Below are 18,588 nucleotides of genomic sequence, written 5' to 3'. Positions count from 1 at the left end.
CCCATATTTTTGCTTTATGTTTATGTTTATGGAACTTTTAGCCTGGAATTGTAGTGGGGCTGCTGCAAAGACCTTCCCTAATAAAATTAAAGATCTACTGAGAGGGAAAGATGTAAATATTCTCTGGGGGCGTTTAGTAATTTGCAATAGGAGTTAAATTTAAAAAATGTTAATTAATAACCTTCTATATAACTTAGATTAAAGACCATAAATTTTTTTTCAAAAAAGCGCCCTACAAAAATTAGAGAGAGTATAATTTATAGCCTAATTTAATATAATTTTTGTAAATATTAATTATCATTGTTTGTTCAAACATTAAACCCTTTTGATGCCGAAAGAAAAGCAAGTAATTTTAAGCGGTGCAGAGGCTATTAATATTAATTACTATTACTATTACTATAAAATATAAACTTTAAGCAAGATGACTATTTTTTAAGATGCAGTCTAATATATTAAAAATTTTGTTTTATCTTATATTAAACCTTTATTACCATGGGGAAGAGCAATTATCAAGATGAATTTATTCCTTCACATTTATTGCCGGTACATGGTGTGGAATATGAAAGAGGAGGTGTGAGTGATGGGTTTTCAATGCAGTAAAAGTGAATTCTAGAGGGTAAAGCACACTAATTATGTGGGAAGCACTGCAAGAGGGGTGATAAAGATAAATGCTGATGAGGCTTTTATGAAGTCGAATGGGAAGGCAGGTGCAGCAATTGTGTGCAGAGACAGCAAGGGTGAATTTATGACACAGTGCTTAGCTGTGAAGTGTGTAGGAAGCACTTTTGGTTTGTCCAGTGATAGATTTCAAGGATGCAGGATATGTATTGAGATTGATTGTTTAAGAAGTTATTGACTACTACTGACTAGGTCTTTTCCAAGTGCTGAGTGGCTGATTGTTCCGGCATTGTCTCAAATCTTCTTGCCTAAGGAATTGAGGCCAATATTGACTTAACCTTAGTGGTAATGCTGCACATTATCTAAATTCTCACTTTGAGCAACAGGAATGAAGACTTGAAGGCAATGGAGAATAGTTCAGATGGGTAGGTATAGGAAATTTCCTTCTTTGTTTGTCTCTTTCATTTTTCATTTTTTATCAGCAAGGAGCTTATTCAACTAATCTGCCGAGTACAATTGTGACTGTCAAACGATGAAGTTCATCAGTGGCACTAGAAAAAAAATACATTAGTCAATGACTTTATAGCTTAGTGACTTATAAGCTTCATGAGAGATCGTTCGATCCCACTTGTAACTTTAAGCCATTATTATCTACCTCTTTAATTGAAAAAAGAAAAAGAAAAAGAAAAAGAAAAAGAAAAAAGTGCATCCCAGACGCACACGAGAGGACTTTTTTAGCCCCCAAAAAATAAAAATAAAAATCTGCAGCTGCATTAGCGTCGCTTCGAACACCGCTCAGAATAACAGTCTCGACCGAGATGATTTCTTTCAGTAAGTTTATTCTGGGTGTTTTCCCCCCTTTCTTTCTTTCTTGATTAGTAAGGGTATAACTTTTTGGCAATTAATAAAATTGACTCGTTTTTGGTTTTTTTTTTTTTAAATATCTTAATCACTTTTGAAATTTTATTTTGCAACATTTACTTCACCTTCAAAATAATTATTTAATGCTAATTAAGAAAGAACTGTTTTACTTTATTCCATATAACACTCCTTTATTTTTTAATGCTTATATAATATAGATAAGAAAAGAGCTTTCTTACTTTATCTTATATTACTGTAATGTGGGTAATGTTGTTTACTGTAACTTATAAAGAGTGTGATCTTTGTATATTTTAAATTACATACAAATATTATATATAAACATATATATAATATTTAATTAATTGCTAAATTGCTGAGAATCAACAAACTGCATCTATGAATTCAAGCATCACGCACCATGGAAAAAAATGGTGAAAAAATGACAATGATCAAATGGATGGTGATTAGTTCAACACAAGTCCCATTAAACTCGTAGGCACATGAATAAAGAATTTGAACCTAAGCAGCTTTCAATTTACCCAATTCAAACTGGCTTTCCTGGGAGTTGAGCATGCCATTAGGAGAGAGAAGACGCCACAGAGCAAGGAAGAATCGAGCCTGAAAAGACCTACAAATTTAGATAGTGTTCTATCTAATTGTTAACCAAAAAATAAAAATGTTGTTTAAATATGTCAATCTTTACCCATTGAAACCCAACAAGAACACACCAGGAGCCAGGCAAACCATATCCTTTGGTACTCACAAGCTGAAATATAAAAAGAAATGACCATGAAGTCAAAAGGCATCGAAGTTGAATTCATGACACAATTCATCTATAGGTACATATATACATACCAAAAGTAAGAGGGCACCAAGACCGAAGCATCCACTCATTGTTAAGCTAATAAATTTGAGATCCCTGGCAGCCTGCATATGGAAAAAAAACATGACCCTGGAACAAACACTTTCTGAAGGTTCCTGTATATCTGAGTGTGGATTTTAATTTATATATAATTTATTAAGAAAATAAGGATAGATAAGCAGGACATTTGCAGGACGTCAGAGATGAAATAGGGATTCTTTTTTAATGAAATAACAAATGTGACAAACTAAAATAAACACACGATAACATACCCTCCATATCCTAAGAACCTAAAGTAATTCCCAACTAGAGGGGAAACTACAATTGACAGTCTGACAGAGGTTGACAAATAGCAAACAAAACAATCCAAATCTTCAATGATGTCAGAACTGAAGGTCAATTTGTGCCGATGAAATCTTCCTCGGGCATTTGAAGATACAGAGAAATGAGCAATCCTGTGGCATGGTTCTGAAGTAGTAATCCTGAATCTAAGATCTGAACAGTTACAATAATGATGAGAGATGCTCTTGCTAGTACGGATTGCATGTGTGCCATTAAGCTTGAAGCACAATTTTCCTTGGTGCAGTAAACATACGTCAAGAGAATTAATTTTCTTGTCAGAGTACTTTTTAGACCCGGAAAGACCAATGGAGGTGCAAACCTTAGGAAGTGCGCATTGGAAAAGGACGATTTAGGTTTTGTAAGACCGGAATCCACTGATACACTGGTGAATTGGGTATTTTTTGGTAAGTGACAGAAGTTGAAATAGGGATTTGGCTCTTTTGCAAATGAGAAAAAATCAGCTAAGGTCATCTTCAAATTTCAAAAGGATGCTACACGATGACGTGACTTTAATACAATATCCCAGAAATAGAAGCTACACAATGACGGCTCGAGTCTGAACTGTTATTTGACATTTATGTGTACATACAACATAAAGCCTATGGATTCACCAAAAAGCTAGAGCCTATGGTAAAAGTATTTAATTTCCTCCCCTAATCTCCCAAAAGAGGGGGGAAAAAAACAAACCTCTGAGGATAGTAATTAAGAGTGAGTATCAATCGGTTTGATTTAATTTAATTTTAAAATATATAAAATCGATCGATCAAATAATATTAAAAATAAAAATTAAATCTAACAGAACAAGCTAATCAAACCGAACAAGAACTGAACCGAAATTTAATAATTTAGTTCGACCGGTTAATTCGGTTTGTCGGTTTTATATTTGGCTATTAAAATTGGGCTCATTTTTTAAATATTAAAACAATCAACACTACAAAATTGAACCTTTTTTTCTATTCATTTTTTTTTCAATATGAGCCCATTCTAATTACACCCATATAACATAAAGCCCAAATATTATAAAGGTATAGATAATTAAATATACAACCACAAATAAACACCAATGATCAAATAATGGCCCCATAATCCAGTCACAACACCTAATGATGAGAGTGACTGACTAAAATGGAGTTTTAAGTGATGTTATTATTTTTTATTCTTTATTAAAATAAAAAATAAAAATAAAAATAAAATAATTTATAAATTAAATATAATTTATAAATTAATAAATTATATGTAATTTGGTCGGTTCAGTCTATTCAATTTTAAATTTTACTAACTAAATCAAACCGATCAACTAAAATATTTAAGATAAAAAAAACGAATCGAACCGAAAAATTAAATAGACCGAATCAAATAGACAAAATTCAATTCGATTCGATTTGATTTTTGGTTTCGGTTCGGTTTTGCTCACCGCTAATAGTAATAAATGACATTAAAAAAAAAGTCAAACATACCAATAGTGTACCCTCAAGGCTATGAGTACAGGGCGCCACCGATAATGCAAGAAAGAACATTAACAACACATTGTGCATCTGCATCAACACAAGATAGAAATTCAGTTTCACTAAAGATAAAATAAGAAGTCCTTTATTCTCATATTTAACTCCATTCTTTGTAGATATTAAATTTCCTCACGTTAAAAGTTTCACTGCGCCCCTTATAAAATAATACTTTCATCATGGTCCTGTCTATAAGGAATTTATAAAGAAATATCCAATATATCTACGTTCAGGACTTTATAGAATCAATTTTTGAATCACTTATTGGAAGCGACAACACCAAAGTTGACTGATGCCAGTAAATTGCATCACAAATCAGATGTAGGATAAGATGATCTAGCAACTAGGTTACTTGCTTCTTGTTTAGCTTATTGACAAGTTACATATACAAAAGCCGTTTCTGATCACCTTGCCAAAGCAGCAGAATGATATGGTTTAGTGACAACAGTTCCAAGCTCGCACTTATGCAACAGCAAAGATTGGTTTATTCATGTGTGTGTGTGTGTGTGTGTCCCATACTGTTAATATGAGAAACACCATATTACTGTAAAGATGAAGAGCAAATAACAAGAATTGCTCCACAAGTTGAGAATATCTAACCTCTTGTATGACGTTAAGATCGGGTGTAAAAATATTTGGCAACAACCAAGGAACAGACATTCCAATCGTTCCTATTACCAATCCAAGTAAAGTTCCGATAATCAGTAGTGACTTCAGCAGATTTTGGGCCTGTTTAATGTTGAAAACCTTTAGAGGACATAAACAAACAGACAGAGCCCATTTAAGAGCCAGATGTTGCACAGCATATAAAGATATGATACTCACTTGAGGACAACTACATCAAGAACATTGTATGTTTGATATTGTAAGTGACACTCAAAAGGGCATGCAGTGAGATATTGTACATGCATTTTAAGTTTCGAACTTCACTAACCTTTACCAAACTTTGGTTGAAACCATATAGTAACTCGGGCATAAAAGACTGTGCAGTTTGAGAGAGTGGCTCCCCCCATACCACGCACATGCTATACATTTGAATCATGACCTAATCGTTGGTGGATTGAGGGTTAATATTAACTGAACAGATCTGCACACTTAGAAAGTTATGGCAATAAATTAAGTTACTACAAGTGTTTGTTAGGTTGTTCAGTTGTGAGTGGATATAAGATCATGTGAGAAGTCCCATATCGAATAAAGTTGGACTTAATAACTAATATACAATAAAGATAAAAAACCCATAAATGGGGGAAGGGAGAGAAGGGCAAGATTAGCAGATAGACGTCACATCTTAACTCAAAATCTTAAGGCTCAAGTTTATGGATCTTTTCTCTTTATTATATATTAATTATTAAGCTCAACTTTATCCGTTGCGGAACTTCCCACATCGTCTTACTTCTATTCACACCTAGACAGCCTAACAGTACTTTTATGAGTAAAGCTAACCTGGTGAGCTGCAACTGTATGAGTACCCATTGCTGTAGCAAAATATGTTATAAGAGAGTAAAAGGCCACCTGAAAACACCAAAAAAATTTTCAGACGCACATATCTTCAACATGGGAACTAATAGATGTACAGATTCAAGCAAGACCTAATTAACCTTTGAGAACATGGTCACAAATACAGGAGCGGCAATCCCAAATATTTGCAAACATTCAGAAGGTGATGGTACTGAGATGGCAAAAGAATTGTAGCCTTTCTTGTTTAGTTCTCCAATCATCATATAAGCTGCTACAATCTGCAAGGAGTCCAGTGAACAAGGTTATTGTAAGAATGACAAAGTGAATAAAAATAAAGAAAATGTCCAACCAGATCTTGTTAAAAATATTTATTTGACATACTTGGGATGCCAGCGTAGACCATGCTGCACCTGCAAGACCATAATGAAGAAAATTGCACAGGACTACATGACCAAGGCCATTAACAGCGCTGGCAATGACCAAAGACTTCAGAGGTCCCCATGAATCTTTCATGCCAAGGCTAATGATCAAAGAAAAAACTTTCTCAGAATGCAGCATACCGACATAAATTACAATTTCAGTATGCTTGATAACTAAAACTTCATCTATTAACGAACACCTTTGTGGATAATGACGATTTTTAAATTAAGGAGTTTGAATTATCATCACAATTACAGTAAAATGCAATCTGCTAAAGTCCATGCCATTCATAGAATAGGATGCCTAGTTTCATGGTTGACTTTACATTTCATTATGATATAGATATAATAATGACAAAGTCATATTATTCTGAAAGGACCATTGATAAATATTAAAAATATATTCAACATCCTAAACAATACATGCTTTTGGCCCTCTAACTGTATATAAGATTTTAATTTGGTCCATTAATTTTATAAAGTATCTTTTTAGTCCTTTAACCCTAATAATGTTAATTTTAAATGATTGTTTTTTGTGCTAATTATTGTTATTTTTAAAAAAATTAAACTTCATATGTTAACATTTAATAAGTTTTTATCAATATTTAAAAGTTCAATGTAAAAATTGTTTGTGATGAAACAAACAATGTTAGGGTTAAAGGTTTAAAAATACACTTTATAAAATTAAGGAACTATAATGAAATCTTATATAAAGTTAAAGGACTAAATATATACTTTAACCTAAAAAAGAGATTTTTGATGGAAAATTGTGTGCTTGTTGATCAGATTGCTGTTTGAGGAGGAATTACACATGAAAGAAGGCATTTTGAAAATCATTTTCTGAACAAGAAGTGAAAGTCCACTCACAAGCATATAGTTCACTGTATGAAGATTAATACTAAAGAAAGATGCGCCATGCAAAGATAATGCTCTTCGGCCATTGCATATAAGAAGAGAACTGAGATACATTATCTTATAATAGGTGAAAATAATATTCAAAGATCGTTATAAAATAACAATCTTATATGTTTTCATAGTTCCAAGCAATAAAACAATAATACATGAGAAGAGGCACACCTTGCACTTTGAGCAACCAGTCCATAGAGAACAGCAGGCCATGCCAAACCACGAATCTATCAATATAAATGCTCTTTTTTTAGTCAATTATCTGAAAATCAACCTGAGAATTAGGTGTGAAATGCACTATCAAGCTATAGGTCGAAAGATATGAATGAGAGGTATATGTTACCACCCTAAAATTATATGATCTTAGATTCTTAGTGACTAAACTCCCCAAATTAATAGACAAGGAAATCACCGGTGAAGACCTGAACATATTTGCTGGCCGCAGGTACAATTTGCACATTTTTTGGCCCAGTAAAAGCTGTAAATAAAAAGTTATTAATTTCCTGCCACCAAAAATATTTATTAACTTCTGCAAATAAGGGATGTTTATGTTATAGGGTTAAAGTACATTTTTACTCTTGAACCTTTTTTTGAAAAGCGCTAGATACCGTGTATTGATGAGCGGGACAATTTTCTTCTTAAACTATTTTTTTAAGAAGCAAAAAAAATGCCCCTTCTGCTAGTCAACCGTTGAATTTGTTGTTTTCTGTTGACGTGGCATGTGCTTGAGGCACACGCACAATAACAGATAGAATTTTAATCATGTCTTTTGGTGCTAATTTGTCTCTAGACTCTTTTCAGAAATGTTGGACATCCTAAAATCTTTTTTTAGGAGCACTAGTCATCCTAAAATCTTGTTAAAATAAAATTTAATAAACATTGCTAAAATATTAAATATTTTCATATTTAATAATTTCAATATTATTATTTATAAATATTCACCCGAAATTTATAAATTATTTTTTAAAAATTTATAATTTTTTTGTCAACTAATGATCTTCTTCCAAACTATTGTACCACCCAAATTTAATATTCTCTATCAAAAACATGATAGATCAAGACCAACATGTCAACAAAAATGCTTATTTGAAAAATATTGCCTGTCCCATTAATGTACTACGAATAAAGCTACTTAATAAGAGAATAATGGATAGATGGGAAAAAATCCCTCCATTAACTTGGAGATTTAGTTTATTCGTTAATTTAGAGATTCATTCCTTCTGTTTTTATACAAAGTTGCAAAATGTCAAAATATTAAAATATTAAACATAGGTGATGCAATATTTTGACAGAAGGCCATTAGTTGATCAAAAAAATTATAAAGAAGAATCTAAAAAATTTAAGAAACTTAATATATATTAAAAATATAATCGATATATTAAAAATTACAAGTCATCTGTAAATTTCTGAAATACTAGTTTGAAATATTAATATTTGAAAAATAATTTATAAATTTTGGATGAATATTTATAAATAAGAATATTTAAATTATTAAATATTAAAATATTTAATATTTTAATAATATTTGTTAAATTTTATTTTAATAAGACTTTAGGGTGTCCAACATAAAAAAAAAACTTTAAGGTACCTCACATTTCTATGAAAAAAGTTTAAAGACAAATTAATACTAAAGGACATGGTCAAAACTCTACTTGTTATTACGTGTGGCCCCACGTATATGCCACATCAATAAAAAACAACAAAATTAAGGGCGGACTAACAGACGTGTTTTTTTCTCCTCAAAAAAATAGTTTAAGAGGAAAATTGTCTTACTTATAAACAAGTACATAGTAACAGCGCTCCTCAAAAAAATTTAGGATAAAAAAGCACCTTAACCTTATATTATGTGTACACATGCTTGGATGAATACAACATCTGGATTACTTACCAGTTAACGCCCATCCACCAAGAAATTGTGTAAACAAAAGCATCAATGTCCCGCATATTAGGCCAACAAAAAGCAAAACCGATATTTGGTGCTGCACTTCGTCTTTGTCCTGCATCATTTAGTTCAACCATCTCAAGTGAAAAGTATAGAACACTGCAGGATTTAACAGCGAATATTCAAGTCATGTAATCACCACATGCTTAAACTCTTGAAGCTGCGAGTTAATTCATCACAAAATAATATATAGAGCGGGTAGCAATGTGGCATAAAATAAGACGTTATTGAAGATTATATTGCAGTACTAGTGTCATCTTGAATAGTATGTTTTGGTCAAAATGATCTGCTGAGGGTGAGTTTTTGTTGTTAGGACTTCGGCTATAGCTCCATATCATTACATCGATTAAAAACTAGTTGCATGAGAGGCCCAATGACTAACCCCTTTGGCAAGTGAAGTAGCAACCATATTTGAAGTTGCAATGGAAAGAAACATGAATAACAAATTCATGTTATCACAAAACACCGTCCCCGGCCCTGCTCACAACAAAGAAAAATATAGGTTAAATCCCAATCTTTGCCTATAGCATTAAGCATTTCGAATTAGTAAAAAAAATATTCAAAAGAAAAAGGGAGTAAGTTCCAGGAGTTGAAACTTTGAAAGGCTACCTAAAGCAGCAAGCTCAGTTGAGCTTCCTCGACCAACCACAGCGGTTGAGATGAGACTCATCAACGGCGCACAGATCCAGAGCCCAGTGGCTGGTCCAGAAAACATTATAATCTCCTTTATTTGAGACAATATGCTCTGATTAGTCAATGCCTGTCCCTTGCTTGTACCAAACTCCACGGCCCCCTGTTCATCTTCGGACCACGAAACAGACTCGGAACTACAATTACACTTGCTCCGAGCTTCTGAATTGCTTCCAGAAACTCCATAATCATTTCTAATGAAAGATCTTAGTAAGCTACAATGACGACTTTTCAACGGCGAGATTCGAAAACTGAGAGGAAAACCTGAGGAGTTGAAGTGGAGAGAAGGTTGAGAGAATCGTCGGAAATTAGGATTTCGAAGTGAAATTGGGGAAGGGAGGGAAAGGGATTTGAGCTGCATTGTGTAATGGTTTCGTTGGAACGTGAGGGTGTGGAGGAGGAGAGTGGAGTTGGTGGAGGAGCAGAACAAGAAAGAAAGTGGGTTAAGTGAAGGAAACGAAATAAATGCAGTGGGGGTTGGTTGGGGAGGAAAACGACGTCGTTCAGGCGGGAGTGCGAGTCCATTGTCGTCCAACTAACCGTGTCCTTCCCCCGCGCGGCTATCTAATTTATATAGCCAGGTCGCAGTTATCGAGCACGTGCCTAACCGAACTTCAGTCGTCTCAACAGCAGCGTATTGTTGCTGGATTTCATGCAGATTACTTGACGAAGAATGCCCTCTCTGCGATGGCTGGATTTCATGCCTTTTCTTGTTGCTTTTAAATGTGTTTTGATTAAAATATAAAATATCAATCAATAAGTTATAAAATTACTTAGATTGAGTTACTGAAAAGTCAAGGCCAATCTAAAAAAAATAAGCCAACCTCAAGCTCAACAGAAGGCTACGATAAGATAAACATATTGAAATTTCACCTATTACAAACATTGAACTGTTGGTACACAGAAATACGATTCTAACTGATTCTAAAATCCACGGGAACAGTATTATCATGCCCCAGCCTCTAGGTGAGACGGGCTGATTATTAAAAATGAAAAACACTAAGTAAAGACCGTGTCATGAGTTTCGCGAGATACTTGATTCTTCGGCAGAACGTTCTAAGTCTTAAGAGAAAGGCTACATCACTCTGACACTATAAATAAAATATAAAAACACAGAAGAAAGACAGTCAACACTCAACAAAAACTCGCATTCTATAACTTTTTAGATTTAACAATTAATTTTTACCTTCAATTTAAACTTATAATCTTTTCACATTTCAATAAAAATAAAAAATAATTGTTCTATCAAATCTTGAGTATCTTTTACATTCAAATGAATTGTGATAATGAAACTTAAAACTTTTTTGTTATTAATTGATATTTAACATCTCTGACACATCTAAATATTTATTGTTCACCCCCAAACAAAATGTCATACCAGAGATTGAGAATTGTGATCTCTATGCTTCGTTGATTCGCCGGACGGATAAGCCATTTACGCACAAGATTGACAGGCGTGCATAGTTTTAATTATGTCCATTAATTGTTGCTCCATCCGATCCGTTCCATTTTCCCCCCTTCATTAAATATGTTATACTAAGAATGAAGCGAGTATCTAGAAGAAGAAGAAGAAAAGGAAAGAAAATAGAATAAAAAAAATGTATTTTAGGCTTTATTTTAACTAAAACCAAATCCTTACAAGACAATTATGTAGTATGATTCCCGAGGAAGTTGTATAATGCAACGTTGTTTTTGTTGAAAGAACGTGAGAGTGTGGAGGAGTGGAGTGGGTGGAGAAGAAGAAAATGAAAGAAAATGGATTTGGTTCATCTGGGAGGAAAATGATATTATTGATATTTATGCTATTCGATTATATATAAGTTGTCTTAAATTACTTTACTAAAATCAAGATAACTAGCTAATTAAAACAATAAACTTATAAATTTACATTATTTCTATTTTTATTCATCACTACCCATGAATGAACAACTAGACTGGCCAATTCAATCGATAATCTAATGTATCAACTTATTGGCCAATCTAGTTTATAACATAATCTCGAGTAATATTAACCCAAACCAACTTGATCAACTTGCTAATTGTAACTTGATGAGTCAATTCAGTCCATTACAATGCATTTATTTTAATAATATATTTGATAAATTTAGACATTATGAGAAAATTATGTAAGAAATATATGAAAAATAGATTACAGAATAATCTTTAAATATTAGTTGTGATAAAGATCAATCCCCTTTGTATTAAATTTTTATTAGGTTATTTAAGCAAAATTATTTAATTTTTTATTGGGATTTTATTGTTTTTTTTGTTGGAATTGTATTGACATGTGTATGATTTTTCTCTTTTTATTGAACTTTCGTTGAGTTATTTGAGCTGAACTCATGCTTTTTTATTTAAATATTCTTTTTTTATATTGAACTATGAATATTTTTATGTATATAAATTAGATTACGTTATTTTAATTAAGACTAATCTAACTGAATCAATAACCTTTGATCTACTGTATTGATTTGTTTAATTTTCAATACATTAACTAATACTATTTTAAATACCTTCACATTATATCAAGATGTGGTTAGAAGGATATTTACAAAATAACTTATTAAATTTTTTTTTCATTAAAAAATATAAAATAATTTTTAAAAAGTTGAATGTTGAACAAATATAAAGTATTTTTAATATTTTAAAATATAATTAATACTTTTTAAAAAATATTTTTAATAAACAAATCACTTTATATTTATTTTTAAATAACATACTTTATTGAATAAAAATAATTTACAAAAAGATATTGGCTTGAAAATAATCAATTAATTTTTTGAAAGTGAAATTTGATAATCTTATTACATCAAAAAAAAAAAAAAACGAGAGATCATGGCTATGAATAATTGGCATTTGACTATGGGACTCTATACTTCAGGCTCGGAAAGCCCATCCCTTGATAGCTGCTCTAGCCCCACTTGATAATTTTTTAACAAAAAAAAAGGAAGCGGTTTTTATATATTTGTCTTTTTTGTTTTATTTTGATAGAAATACTAGAGAAATAATTTTAAAATTATGGGGTTTTTTAATAAAAGAGAAATTATATTAACATGCTAAAACGAATTAACAAAGTCAAACAATTCAAAGCTTAACAGCAAAAGGGGGGAAAAATGACAAGTTGTGGTCAGGATAACTAGGACCACATTTTAGGAAAGTCACATGCGAAAAAAGCTTTATGTCTTGATAAACTATACTCTGACCAAAAGGAGGCAGTAAATTTTCTGTGTCAAGATTTAGCATCAAATTTTCAAGCTTAATAGAAAAATCCTAATGATTTCAAAGCTATAGATCCAATGAAGTAAACTGCGAAGACTGACCACCAAGAAGATGTCCGATGCTATCAGACTTGCACCATAAAGGATGAGTTGTTGAAGTACAGTACCATTCAAGGATATATTTGTTAAGCGGTAAAATTCCTTCATTTTCTTGAACTTGCATATATGAGTTTCCCAATTTGGCAATTGATTCAATGAAGTTTCAATCCTTTTGTCATTTGCATGCTCTGAATTCTGTATATTATGCCTTGAAAGATCTAAATTGTTAACATGTTTCCAATTACAAGCTTATATAATAAAAACAAACAAACATTGCTCGAAATCTTGAATGAAAGATTAAGCTAACCTTTTCTTATTCTGATGAAAGATAAGATCCTTGAATCATCAAATTTAATGGAGTAAGAGGAAAATACTTTTTAACAACTCTATTTCTTAGTTTTGATACCAAACTTTTAAAATTTAAAATTCATTGAGAGAGACCAATCTTTATAATGAATATAGATTTGATAGACAATGCCAAACAAAATAGTTTTAATGAGTGAATATTCATAGAAGAGATGATCTATGGTTTCCTGGGCGTAACAGCCGAAAACACAAAGCTATATGCTATTCAAATGGTGAGAATTTAAAATATCACCTATAGGAATAGCATTATGTATTAGCTTCCAAATGAACATCAAAGTCTTATGAGGCAAATGCAATTTTCAAAGAAAATCCCAAATACAATCATTTGCATAAGGATTAGTTATTGTAACAAGTGCTAGCCTAGTGAAGCCCTCTTTTAGTCGAACATTGGCCAGTGCCCTATATGAGTTTGTCCTTTTTATCAATGCATGATATTGGAGTGCTGAGTATGGACTTAGCAAATTCTTCATCATACAAAACTTTGACCATCAAACTATTCTAGCAAGAAATAGTCCAAGGATGGGGATTTTTAATAAGATCAAATACCTTAAAAGCATACCCTTAAAAAGATTGAGCTGAATAGGTTTTTACCAATAAGTATAAGTAAGAGAATCAGTGTTTCCATTACCATCTTTCCAATGGAGATGTTTTTTAACAATATTCACAGCCTTGTAGATGCCTTTCCAATGCCATGAAGCATTATAGGGTAATTTAAAACAAGAGACATCAAAGTTGGAGCAACACTTGAGCTGCAAAGTATTGCCAATAAGAGAATGAATCTCTATTGTCATCACCCTCCAAATTTGTCTAGCCAAAAAGCTAGTATTCACAAGACTAGTTTTTCTTAATCCAAGGCTTGGGTTGAAAAGAACATCCTTTTGACAAGATGGTTATTTTTCATATGATCACTAATAATTCTCCAAAAAAAAATCTATTAATTTTAAATTGATCTGATTACATAACCATTAAAGGAGCTTAAAACAAGAAATAATGTAAATATTAGAAGCTGGAAGCATAGATTTGATCAAAATTAGCCTTGAAACTTGAGATAATAACTTAGCCTTCCAAGATGCTATTCTCTTGAGATAATATGATGTGTCTGAATTGATGTGGATTTAAATTTGAAACAAATCCTTTATTTAGATAAGCAAAATTTATGAATTTGAATTTGATATATATCTTATTACATTTCCTCTGTAATTTTAAATTCTTCTTATACCTGAATAATTTGAAATTTCAATTACTTCAAACACCCTGTTTTCTTTGAATTTTTATGACTAATGCCTCCATAACTCTCATATTTTTTTTTGTCTCTTATTAATTGAAAAATATAATTAAACTCACCATTTTCAATTTTTCATTTTTTTGATCTCATCTCATATCTTTTTTTAATTTTATTTTTTTAAAATCGTCCAAAGAAAGGATTTTAAATACATAAATTTTAAATGTAAGATTTAAAATATAAAATTTAAAATTTAAAATTTAAAAACCAAATGCTACCTTAGAAACAAGTGGACCACTTTGCTACTCTGCACAACCAATACTGGTTTTTCTAATTATTTGAGAAACCGACAACAAATATGTAGGATGAAAAAGAAATGGTTGCGAATGATATTGACAGAAAATAAAAGTTCACATCCTCAGCAGAATAATTAAAAATAAAAAAATTAATCATTTAATTCTTATAATTTTAATTTAGTTATAACTTAATCCTTTAACTTTGACTCATTATAAATCATTTTCTAAAGTTTTGACTTGACGATAAATAAGTCCCTGAATTTTGTCTCTTGTATCTATGAAATTTCAACCTCTTAATTGGTCCCTATATTTTAAAAAAATAAAATTATAAAGATTAAAAATATTTTAAACTTTTAATATTTATAATAGTTACAAAGATTAAAATGATTTAATTATTTAAAATATTACTAATAAATTTTAAAATATTTTTAATCTTTTTAATTTTATTTTTTAAAATATAAAAATTAATATTTAAGAAGATAAAACTTCAGGAATTAAATTACAGAAGATAAAGTTTAGAGACTAATTTATAATAGAGTTAAAATTTTAGAAATTGAATTATAATGAGTTAAAATTTAAAGACTGAACTATAATTAAATCAAAATGATAATAACCAAAACATTAATTTTTTCTAAAAACAATTTTACATTCTTATCATTATTAAATTTATCAACAAGAAGATCTGGAAGAAAGAAAGAAAAAGAAAACAGAAAATGTATCCCGGTTTTTACTTTAGAAAAATGTCACGGATCCAGAGAAAGAGTCAACATGATGAGAACCAAATCCTCACAAGACAAATATGTGGTCCAATCGTCTTCAAAACCGCACGATTCACGCGCAAGTTTTATAACAATACCAGAATCTGCTTGCCTCCTATCTAACTAGTTCAGAATTATATACGTGGCGAGAAAATCATTTCGGCGGACCAACACAATGACAGAATTTCAATATTCCTCTTATATATCCGTTGAAAAAAAAAACACAATTGCCAAGTGTACTTTTTCCCATTTACAAGTAAGGATGATATTTTTCTGGCCCTTAATATGATTCTGGTTTTTAATTTTTATAATATGACCCAGGTATTAGTTTACCTGTATAGGTTCTTTAGAATAATTTTCTCTAAAATTAGTATTTTTTATTAATCATGCGAAGCATTATGCTACCTTTGTTACCGTCCACGTTCTCCCTCCATCTTCATCAGTGGGTCTTCCAATCAGCACAAGAAGATAATTGTTTTGTTCTGGTTTCGCATTGTATATACTTTTATTAAAATATAAAACACATATGCGTCATATTTCATTTTCATCTCTTCTAATTAAAACTCTTTGTTGTTGAAATTCTAAATAAAATCTTGATCAAGATATATATGTTGCAGTGATGGATATGGTCATTATTCATCGTAATTCTATGTGATCTTGTGTCTCTCTTATTCTTAATAATAGTGAAAGATGAGTTACACACGAAAATATGTTAATTGTCATTTTTAGTATAATTTTGAAGATTAATTAAATTTTGAATATTAAAATAAATGATGATTCTAACAAAAGTTTAATTATTAATTAATTAACCTAAACTATTTAAATTTGTTACCAAAGTAAGTTTTAACAAAAGAAAAATTTTAAAACAATTATTCAGATGGTGAGTAACTAGCTAAGGTAAGGCAGACACATTCTTTTACATATATATATATATATATATATATATATCAATGAAAAGATTCGCAATATTCATGGAACTTAGTGTCGCATTGGAGCCATAAACTATAGCCTATAGCGAGACAATATAAAGTAAGATTTGATTATCTCATTTAATCAATTATTAAACGGTACAGCTAAGTTGGTGTGTTCACAGAATTGTATTAACAACTTTAATGGATCGGTCAAGATTCTATAGTTTCATATAAGTATTTAGATGGAGCAGGAGCAGCAGCATCATTTATCTATACGTAGAAAACAACAGAAAGAAACACGCTTTTGACTTAAAATTTAAAAATATAAAAATAGTGAAAGCAAATCAATTCTCGTGGATGTAGCACTCTAATCAATATATAATATATTGTACATGCCACAAGTCATTTTTTAAAAGTCTTATAACCTGTTTTGATAATTCTTAAAAATACATTCAAATTATATTTAAAATATATTTTTATTAAATTCAACAAACACTTAAATCTCTCAAATAAACTTTTACAAGATGTAAATTGAAAACTAGACAAACACTACAACAAAATAAGCTAAATATAACGCCTTATATTTGACGATTATAAGTGTAAAATGATAAATAAAAAATGTGATAAATACTTGACGGTTATTTCAAAACAACTGTCAAATATATATTTGACGGTTATATTAGCGTAATTGTTAAATATATCTGCATCCTAGATTTAATTTTTTTATAAATATATTTGACACTTGTTTGCTAATAACCGTCAAGTATATTTTGAAGTACTTGACGATTATTTATAAAAAAGTGTCAAATATATGGTTTAAAAGAAAAAAATAAAAAAATTAATTACTTGACGTTTGTTTATTAATAACCGTCAAATATGTCTACATTTTATTTGACGGTTGTTTAATAACAAACGTCAAATAATGAATACTAAACGGTTGTTATGAAATAATTATCAAGTATTACCTTTTTAACTATTATTTGTAAAAAAGCGTTAAATATATGGTTTAAAAGGAAAAATAAAAAACTTACTTACTTAACGCTTGTTTATTAATAACCGTCAAGTGTGTCTATATTTTATTTAACAGTTATTTAATAACAAGCGTTAAGTAAGGAATACTTAAATTTATGCTCTAAAATATTTTATTTTCACATTTTTGCAACTTGAACGTTTTCGAAAACACAGCCAAAGTGCTCGAAAATCATTTTTCTTCACTGAAACTGCCCAAAAACACAGATTTAGACTCAATTCTTCTTGAGTTTTGCTCGTGGGTTTCATTTTTTGAGGTTTGTGGGTTGTTTATGTAAGTTTAATTTATCCTTCATCTGTTTAATTTATTTTTGGGTTTAGTATTTGGGGTAAATCTAACTTTAAATTCCCCTACTTGCTTTTCAACAGTGCAAAACACGAGTTGCTTCTTTCCTCCTTCCCCTACTCTTCTTCTTCATCCTCGTCCTCTACCTCTCTTAAGTAAGTTGGCCTATCTTTCTTCTTTGTGATATTGTTATCAATTGATTGTAATTAGCGAGTTAATTAAAATTAGCAATTGGAATATGAATTTTTTGTTCATTAGAACTATGATTTGTGATTGAATGTATATAGGCTTTGTTTTCAGTTTTTTGTTAGTTATGAAATTAAATTTAAGATTATATGAAAATTAATTTACTGTTGGGCATTGTATGAATTTGTTGAAAATTTGCTTGCTTCCCTTGTTGTGGTAATGGTGATTAATTTTGTTGTTGAATAACTTGATTAGATATGATTGAGTTATATTGAATTTATAGGGCAAAATTTTTGTATTAATTGTTGCTATCGATAATTTGATTGGGTATAAATATTATATGAGAACTTGTGAATGAGAAAATTTTTGAATAAAGAGAGGGTTCAAAACCTGAAAACTCTTTTTTTTAAGCTATTATGCTGCCAAATTTTTTGGGATAAAATTTTTATATCAATTATTGTTGGGTAACTTGATTGAGTATAATTAAGTTATATAAGAACTTAAGTGATGAAATTTTTTATTTAAGTTGATTAATTGTGTTCGTTTAAGTTGATTAATGTTTGAATTAATTGTGTTCTTTTTATTTAAGTTGATTAATGTTTGAATTAATTATGTGA

At 30.5% G+C, this 18,588-nt stretch overlaps 1 protein-coding gene across 2 annotated transcripts; it reads right to left on the bottom strand.

Moving 5' to 3' along the window:
* Positions 1-1,853: 1,853 nt before the first annotated feature.
* On the bottom strand, positions 1,854-10,103 carry LOC129292145 (protein DETOXIFICATION 46, chloroplastic-like). 2 transcript variants are annotated; one of them, XM_054929677.1, is made up of 14 exons: positions 9,520-10,082; positions 9,293-9,387; positions 8,857-8,965; positions 7,391-7,446; positions 7,140-7,195; positions 6,025-6,163; positions 5,784-5,921; positions 5,629-5,697; positions 5,120-5,230; positions 4,786-4,914; positions 4,141-4,218; positions 2,335-2,406; positions 2,183-2,245; positions 1,854-2,097 (listed from the first exon to the last, which is right to left on the bottom strand). In XM_054929677.1, exons 1-14 carry the CDS (start codon positions 9,959-9,961, stop codon positions 1,999-2,001), a joined length of 1,656 nt encoding a protein of 551 aa, XP_054785652.1. In that variant the 5' UTR covers positions 9,962-10,082; the 3' UTR covers positions 1,854-1,998. The 2 variants fall into 2 exon arrangements, with proteins under 2 accessions (XP_054785652.1, XP_054785653.1); XM_054929678.1 differs by lacking the exons at positions 1,854-2,097; positions 2,183-2,245; positions 2,335-2,406 and adding an exon at positions 2,413-2,836 and having other exon boundaries at positions 9,520-10,103.
* Between the last annotated feature and the right edge of the window lie 8,485 nt (positions 10,104-18,588).

This window comes from Prosopis cineraria, unplaced genomic scaffold, assembly GCF_029017545.1.
Source record: "Prosopis cineraria cultivar Desert tree isolate PC_DT_omini unplaced genomic scaffold, ASM2901754v1 PC14, whole genome shotgun sequence".
Classification (NCBI taxonomy): domain Eukaryota; kingdom Viridiplantae; phylum Streptophyta; class Magnoliopsida; order Fabales; family Fabaceae; genus Prosopis; species Prosopis cineraria.
The sequence above is the reverse complement of the archived record's forward strand: the minus strand, read 5'-3'. Positions and strand labels throughout refer to the sequence as shown.